General features: G+C 17.0%; 2 protein-coding genes across 2 annotated transcripts, besides 20 other annotated features; both read left to right on the top strand. All coding sequences in view use genetic code 6, as the record gives it.

Annotated features, from left to right (window-relative positions):
• Window positions 1–381: 381 nt before the first annotated feature.
• IMG5_076790 (hypothetical protein) lies at window positions 382–1,464 on the top strand (the record flags this gene model as incomplete). The annotated part of the gene is made up of 1 exon (XM_004036514.1): window positions 382–1,464. The coding sequence occupies exon 1, from the start codon at window positions 460–462 to the stop codon at window positions 1,462–1,464; it is 1,005 nt and encodes a 334-aa protein (XP_004036562.1). The 5' UTR covers window positions 382–459.
• A 185-nt stretch (window positions 1,465–1,649) lies between these two features.
• Window positions 1,650–1,691: a microsatellite.
• A 93-nt stretch (window positions 1,692–1,784) lies between these two features.
• Window positions 1,785–2,612, top strand: IMG5_076800 (TBC1 domain protein; the record flags this gene model as incomplete). The annotated part of the gene is made up of 1 exon (XM_004036515.1): window positions 1,785–2,612. One exon carries the CDS (start codon window positions 1,785–1,787, stop codon window positions 2,610–2,612), a length of 828 nt encoding a protein of 275 aa, XP_004036563.1.
• Window positions 2,605–2,683: a microsatellite.
• Window positions 2,618–2,811: a microsatellite.
• Window positions 2,633–2,784: a microsatellite.
• Window positions 2,635–2,781: a microsatellite.
• Window positions 2,650–2,701: a microsatellite.
• Window positions 2,727–2,812: a microsatellite.
• Window positions 2,762–2,805: a microsatellite.
• Window positions 2,813–2,865: 53 nt separating the features above from the next.
• Window positions 2,866–2,924: a microsatellite.
• A 120-nt stretch (window positions 2,925–3,044) lies between these two features.
• Window positions 3,045–3,100: a microsatellite.
• Window positions 3,101–3,185: 85 nt separating this feature from the next.
• Window positions 3,186–3,229: a microsatellite.
• A 588-nt stretch (window positions 3,230–3,817) lies between these two features.
• Window positions 3,818–3,951: a microsatellite.
• Window positions 3,952–5,004: 1,053 nt separating this feature from the next.
• Window positions 5,005–5,042: a microsatellite.
• A 747-nt stretch (window positions 5,043–5,789) lies between these two features.
• Window positions 5,790–5,830: a microsatellite.
• A 284-nt stretch (window positions 5,831–6,114) lies between these two features.
• Window positions 6,115–6,149: a microsatellite.
• Window positions 6,115–6,157: a microsatellite.
• Window positions 6,117–6,149: a microsatellite.
• Window positions 6,158–6,815: 658 nt separating the features above from the next.
• Window positions 6,816–6,856: a microsatellite.
• Window positions 6,816–6,857: a microsatellite.
• A 183-nt stretch (window positions 6,858–7,040) lies between these two features.
• Window positions 7,041–7,071: a microsatellite.
• Window positions 7,072–8,179: the final 1,108 nt, after the last annotated feature.

Below are 8,179 nucleotides of genomic sequence, written 5' to 3' on the forward strand. Positions count from 1 at the left end.
ATATATATATATATATATAAAAATTTTTATAGCATTTATATATTAATATCCTTTTTAGGTTTATAATTTAATAAAAATAAAGAATTGCAAGATGTGGATTTTTAATAAAATAATATGAACGATAAAACCCCATCTTAAATAAATAGCAATATTTAAGTACTTAGTTTATCTAAAATTTAAACATAATAATTAAAATCTGAACTTAAAGAAAAAAAAGAGCGAAAATTCAGCAAATTCTGCTAATAGTTTTTCCATGATTAATTAAAACATAGGACTGGTTTTCCTACAATAACCTATAAAAAGCGAATAATGAATATCGAATAATCAGAAACACCCCATGATGACTAAAATTTCGATTTAAAAGGCTCCCTTAAAAACTCCCAATAGGAATACATATTGAACTAAGAGCTAAGAAACGAACTAAACAATATTGAAGAACACTAAAAATTCAGATAAATAATGGATTAGTTTTTAAAAGAATTTATGGATAATCCCTAATAAGCTATTTAATTTCTGATAGATAAAAATCTATGTGATAATACACCTGAAGATATAGCCTACATGTTGCTGACTACAGAAGGTATTAATAAGTAATAATTAGGTTAGTATTTCGGAAAAAATAATGAAAAAAATTAACTTATTTTAGAAGCTTTTTGCAGTCTACTTGATTTTAGAGAACTCAAATTTGACCAGGCTATAAGAATGTTCCTTTCTAGGTTTAAACTACCTGGCGAGTCATAATAAATTGATAGAATTGTATAGAAATTTACTAAAGTATATACTTTGGATAATCCAGGAGTTTTTACAGATTAGGATGTACCTTATATTTTATGTTATTCAGCTATAATGTTGAATGTAGATGCCCATTCAAATAAAATAGAAAAAAAATATAAAATGACTAAAGAAAAATTCACCCAAAATAATTTAGCTTGTACCAGAAATGCAATTTCTAAGGAATTTCTGGGAGAATTATATGATAATATTGTAAAGGAAAAATTTGAAACAAAAATAGACTATATAGAATAGATTAATAGAATTTCTATAGATGAGCTTAAGAATTAAGATATTTAATAGTTAGTCTGTTTTTTATAAGGAGGGGTCAATATGTTGAAATATGGGAGGAAAGGGAAACCTCATATGAGGAAGATTTTTTTAAGCCAAAATTTAGAAAAAATCATTTGGATGGAATGCGATTTTGTATATAATAATAATAATAATAAGAAAGGAAGAAGGGAAAGATTTATTTTAGTAAAAGACTTAAAAGATATTTGCCTAGGAGCCGGATCTACGGAAGTTATGAGACGAAATAACATACCGGAAGAGTTTGATTAGTTTTGCTTGTCTATTATTGCTAGTTAGAGGAGTTTAGATTTAAAGGCTAATGATGTTTAAACACTTTTTAAATGGGTTTTTTATATTTATCATGTTTTAAATGAAAAGAGAGAGGCAAAAATTAAAAAATGAATGAAAAAAAGGGAGAAAATTAGGAAAAAATAAGCGAAATTTGGAGAATTGATATTTTTTCTAAATGGGATTAACATTGGGATTATTAAATTTCTAAACCGAAAAATTTAGTGAAATTTTAATAAAAAAATAATAATATTAACTTGAAGTTTTATGAATTATTATTTACTTGCTTTCATAAAAAAAATAATAATAATAATGTATAAAATAATAAAAATAATAATAATTTTAAAATATAATAAAGAAAAGAATATGAAGAATTAGAAATTATAAATAATAATAATAAATCTTTACTTTTAATTTGTTTATGGAAATTAGGAATGCCAAAATGGGTCAGAAAGACTATTTGGCCTCTCGCAATTGGAAATTAATTAGAAATTACAGAAAATCTATATAAAATATTACTTAAGCAATAAAATAATTAATAAAATACATCTTCTTTAATTAGTAAATCAGTGTCAAAAATGAAAGAAGATTTAAAATAAATGTATATATAGAAATTTTAATAAATCATAAATAACGAATAATTAGTTTAGATGGAAAACATACTACAGGCATTTATTTTCTATAGACCAGATCTAGGATATATAAAAGAAGTGATGCCTAATTTAGTGTGTGTTTTATTATTACATTTAGATGAATATAATTCATTTAAATGCTTTATAAATCTTTTACATTCTTATCATTTTTTGAGTCTTTTTAGAGGAGATATGAGAGAAATTGAATGGAGAGTAAGGTTTTTTAATGAATATTTGTTCAAATAAAAACCTCTTGTACATTAACACTTAAAAGCACTTGATTTGTCCACAGAATTATTTTTAATTGATTGGCTAATGAATTTATTTTCTAATGTTTTAAATGTTAATATTGTAAGCAGAATTTTAGATAATTTATTATTGGAAGGAGAGATTTTCGCATTTAAGGCAGGCTTGGCATATATTGAATATTTTGATTTGGAATTAAAAATGGCAACATTTGATAATGCTATTGGAATGTTAAAAAATTTATAAGGAAATTTATTTTCAGAAGAACTTTTCTTTGACATTGTTGATAATATAAAAATTCCATTAAAAGATTTCGATGATAGAATTGAATAGTAAAAAGTTGCGAAAATTACTACTTATGTACATGAAGCTTTACTTAATTGAATATTATTTAATTATATATGATATAATTATATATAATTTAATAAAATATAATTTAATTAATTTAATTTAATATAAATAAAATATAATTTTATTTATAATAAAAAATATAAATTTATTTAAATTAATATACAAAATGTAAAATAATTTATATAATTTAATTTAAAATAATAAAATATAAAATAATTTTATATAATTATAAAAAAATTTTATTATTTTTTTTTTTTTGGAAAAATTTCATTATTTTTTTTTATATATTAATTTATGTTTTTCTATTTAAATAATTAATTTATATTATTATTATTTAAATTAATTTCTTTATAAATATTTTGATTAATAAGTATTTATAATTTTTTTTATTAAATATAATAATATTTTAATGGGAACATATTTTATTCAATAAATCTTTTCTATTCTTTTTTTATAAATGTTTAAATATTTATATTAATAATAATTTATATTTCATATAATAATAATTATAATTTATATAAGCTTGTTTCTTTAATTATAAATTTAGATATTTATTTATTCATGATAATATATATATTTTTTAGGTTTTTACTAAATTTTTTACTATTATATATAATACATATTTATATATAAAAAAAATTTATTATAAATTTTATAAAATATAATAACTCAAACATATTAATGCAAATATAGATGTATTTTTATTATTATTATTTTTAATAATATAATTATTTAAATAGTTATCATTCTTTTTTCTAACTATAATCCTTATAAAATCCTCCTTTACCTTATTTATTAATTATTTCTTATATTAATTTGTCTTATTCAATTTTGTAAGTTTTTTTTTTTTCATTTTACATTCCTTTTTCTTTTTATTCCTTTAATATTCTAGATACTAAATTATCAATATCATTATCACTTTTAATTATGTTTAAAATTTCCTATTTTTAAGTTTTTTCATGAGCTTTTAATTATAACTTTTATTAAACTTATTATTAAATTTCCTATAATCGATTGTTATTTTTAATAATCTATTACTAATATTTATTATTTTACATATTATTATGATTATTAATATTATTATTATCATTATTTGTTCCTTTTAATTTAATAAAATCTATATTATTTGGAAAATTTAATAAATTAACATTTCTTTCATCATTATTAATATCCTTAATAAAGTCTTAATTTTTTTATTATTTTTTTTCTTCATTTATATCCTAGTTTTATACTTCGTTTTATTATTATTATTATTATAATTATTATTATTATTATTATTATTATTATTATTATATTACTATTACTATTATTATTACTATTATTATTATTATTAATTACAATTAGTATTTTATTAATTCTAATTATTTTATTAAACTTATTTTTCTTTTTTCGAATAAATAGAATAATCTCTTATAGAATCTTATTTTTTATTTTTTCTTAAAATTTCTATTTATTTACAACTAACATAGTTTATGTTTAAAAACTTCTTTTATTTATCATTTCAAGGCCTTCATTATTTTTTATAAATTATTAAATATGATTTTTTATTTAATTAAGTAATTCCAATCTATAAGGTTCAAATGATTATTTCATATTTGAAATCATATTTACCTCATTTAAATTATTTAAGTATTTTATTTATGTATTTTGGATACGCTTTGTTGGATAGTCCACGTCTATAAATGAATTCATGTCTATATTTGAACTATTACAACCGCTTTTTTCACACGTTTAAAATATGGAATTGCTTGTTTCATATAGATCATTTACGTTGGTTTCGAAACCTTCTTGGGATAAATCTTTTTTTTATGATATTGATTTTTTTTATTTAATTATTTATGGGCTATTTGTGGAATTTATTTATATTTTTTAAGTATAATCATATATTTATTCAATTGTGTCACTAGTTAATTTTTCTTTAAATTTGTACCATTCTTACTTTATTGTTTATGAATTGTCAGAAAATAAATTTAGAATTTTTTCGAAAAACGTAATGAATGAATCTATTAATAATTATTTTTAATCAAGTTTATCTAATATTTTTGACATATATTTTATATTTTTTGGTTTTTTTTTTTCCTCTTATTTTATTTATGTTATGTTTTGCTTTTTAAAATATTAAGGTAAATATTTAATAATATTTATGTGTGCTATATTATAATTTAAAATATAAAATATATATTTTTATTCACAAAAGAATAAATATTTCATATATATTTATTCAAATGATAATATTATTTCTTTAAAATTAATATGATTAAATTATATAATTATTTATATAATCTATTTTTTTATAGAAAATTAACATTTTAAAATTTTTGCTAATTTATATTAATTAAATATAATATTATTTTTATAATAAAAAATGGATTCATAATAATTTATAGAAAAAAAAGAAAAAGAAGAGTAAAAATAAAAATAAAAGATAAAATAATAATATATATAAAAAATATATATATATAATTTAATTTAATTTATATAATTACATATATATAAAAATATATTTATATATATAGTTTATAATGTAAAATATAATGTATCCAAAACATAATATTAAAAATGGACTAAAACATCCTTCAAAAATATTAATACAAACCTATCAGTACTTAATTATAATTCGATAACATATTCATAAATGATATATTAAACATATTAAATATATTCGCTATAGTATAAGAATAATTTCGAATATCAGACAATTAAATAAGCAGTTTTTTCTAATTATTATTTAATTCTTAAAGAAAAATATTCTTAATATTAATTAAAGTTATATAAGACCATTATAAACTTCCAAACATACTTGATTCTAAATTCTTTTGTTTAATAAAAGAAAAACTTAGTGCAAACAATTTACGTCAATTAAATTTTAGTGAAAATATAAAACATTAAATAGGTATTACAGAAGAAGAGTAATGCTATATTATTAAAAATAATAATTTAGAGAAACAAGACAAAATGCCGGAAAGAATAAAAAAAAATTTAAGAAGGTACTGTGATCCATTATTGTTAGATTTAAAAGAAGTAGAAAAAAAACATAAGAAATTTTATTAAAAAAATAATAAATTCTAAGCCGAAAACCTTCTAATATATAATTATAATTGCAGGGTGCTATTGATTAATTAGAAAATACTACGTAGTCATTTAATATATATGAAGAATAAGTAAACAAAATTATATATATAAATATGATAATATATATATATATATGTATATTATTATTATTTTTTTATTTTATTTTATTATTTTTATTTAATATAGGCTTAATAAAATGTATTTAATAGAAATTAAATTGATACAATATAAATTAATTATAGTAAGTTAATATTAGAAGAATTAAGTAAGGAAATTTAAGTTAATTTAGAAGATAATGTTAAAAAAAGAATGCAATAAATAATTTTTAATATTATTTAGAAATTATATAATAAAGTAAATACTGTTTATCATTCTTAAAGTTGTTAAACTGATGGATCTTATACTTTTCTTATTGATAGAATAGAGTATTTTAAATAGGATATTTAATCTTTAAAGGATAAAGTATTTTTTTATTTTTTTTATTTTTTTATTTTTTTTTTCTTTATATAGATTAAATCTTATAAAACTAATATTTAAAATTATATATTTGAAATCTCTAAATTAAAAGAATAAATAGATTAAAAATAAGTTAGAATTTTAGAAATTCTTTAAAAAAATTCCGAGTTATAAACAGCTAATATAGAACTTAATAATCTAATAAAAAAGGAAGTTCCTTAAATTCATTCTCGAATTGCAAAAAACAATACTACATTTTCGAACTAAAATATTGAAAAAGTAGTTGATTCTTCAAAAAAAATACAAAATGTATCATTATATGAAATATAAAATATATAAAATAGTAATGAATTAATAAAATCTCAAATGATAAAATATAAAACAGAAAATTAAGGAAATTAATAAAATACAGATTAGAATAAAAAGAATTAAAATTAAAAATAAGATCAAGGAAATAATTAAAATGTAAAAGTTAATAATAATAAACATATTACACATAGAAATTCTTTTAAATAGTAAATTACAAAAGAAAATTAATTTTTATAAGAAAAAGATCAATTTTTTATACAAAAATCCCATTAGGAATTTCCCAGTATATTTTAATAAAATTAAAAACGAAAATTAAATAATAAAATGACTCAATAAGAATAAGAATAATTATAAATATAAATATCTTAAAATTAAATTGAAAATAAAAAAAGCTGTGAAAAAATAGATGAAAAAGATGAAAATGATGAAAAAGATGAAAAATTAAATAAAAGTATTTTAAAAGTAATAAATGAAAATAATAATAAAAAAAATGTGAATTTTAAAAAACAGAATGAATAAAATTAAAAAAACAATAATGATAAAGGCTATATTAGTAAAACTAAAAATATTTTTCATTCTAAAAATTAAAACTCGATTTATTAAAATTTTAATTAATTATAAAATTAAGAATAAGAATAAGAATAAGAAAAAGAATTCTAAGAAATATTAAATACTTTAAATATAATTAAAAATATGACTTAAAAATCTTAAGCTATTAAGTAAATTTATAATTTCGTTAATAATATTTTGAATAAAAATGAAATTTTTAATTAAGAAAATTAAATTATTGAATATAATAATATTAATAATAGCAATAATAATATAAATTAAACTTCTTAAAATATTGAATTTCTTAAATTTCCTGAATACAAATAAAATTAATAATAATAGTTATAATATTCATAATCTAATTAAAATATCACACAACGAAAAAAAGATTTATCTCTTAGAAAATAATTCAGTTAATAATGTTCTTAGGAAAGGTTTAGATATAGTAATAGTTTAGGTGAAAAAACATAAAAATCTGAATTTATTCTAATAAAAAAATAAAAGCAATTAAAAAATGCATTATCGAATATTACTTTTATAAAGAAAACTCAAGACTATGAAAATTATAGAAATATAGAATTGTTGTCAAAGCAAAACATAATTTAATAAGTAAATTAAGAAATTTAGAAATATTAATAATATGTTGATAAATAAAAATAAAAGTAATTATATAATTTAATAAATAAAAAAATATAAAAATGAATATTAAATTAAATATTTAAATATTCTATTTTTTTTTAAAAAAAGAATAAGTAAAACATTTCATATAATACATAATAATTTTAAAAACTGTAAAAAAAAAAAAAAAGGTTTACAATTTTTATTGAAAAAATAAATAGAAAAATCAATTTTTCTTATATTCTTCTTCTTCTTAATATATTTTATATAATTAATTATTATTAGGCTTTTTCAATACTTTTTTTAAAATCTAATTACTGTTATCAGTCGAAAATGTTTTTGCTCTATTTTATATTCTTTTTAAATTATTTTCTTCTTCTTCAATTTCTTCCTTTAATTCTTTATCATCATTGATTGTATTTTATTTCTTCCTGAGAATTTAATACAATTCAAACTAATTTTATTCAAAAGTTCCTTTATGGTTTTTTTTTTTTCTTGTTATTTCATCCTGCCTAAATCCAGAAGTTGTATTATGTCTTTTTCTTTGGGTACTTTAAGGATTATATTAAGCTAAATCTTCGACACTTAATTTATTT

This window comes from Ichthyophthirius multifiliis (genome assembly GCF_000220395.1).
Source record: "Ichthyophthirius multifiliis unplaced genomic scaffold scaff_1120509250479, whole genome shotgun sequence".
Classification (NCBI taxonomy): Eukaryota; Ciliophora; class Oligohymenophorea; order Hymenostomatida; genus Ichthyophthirius; species Ichthyophthirius multifiliis.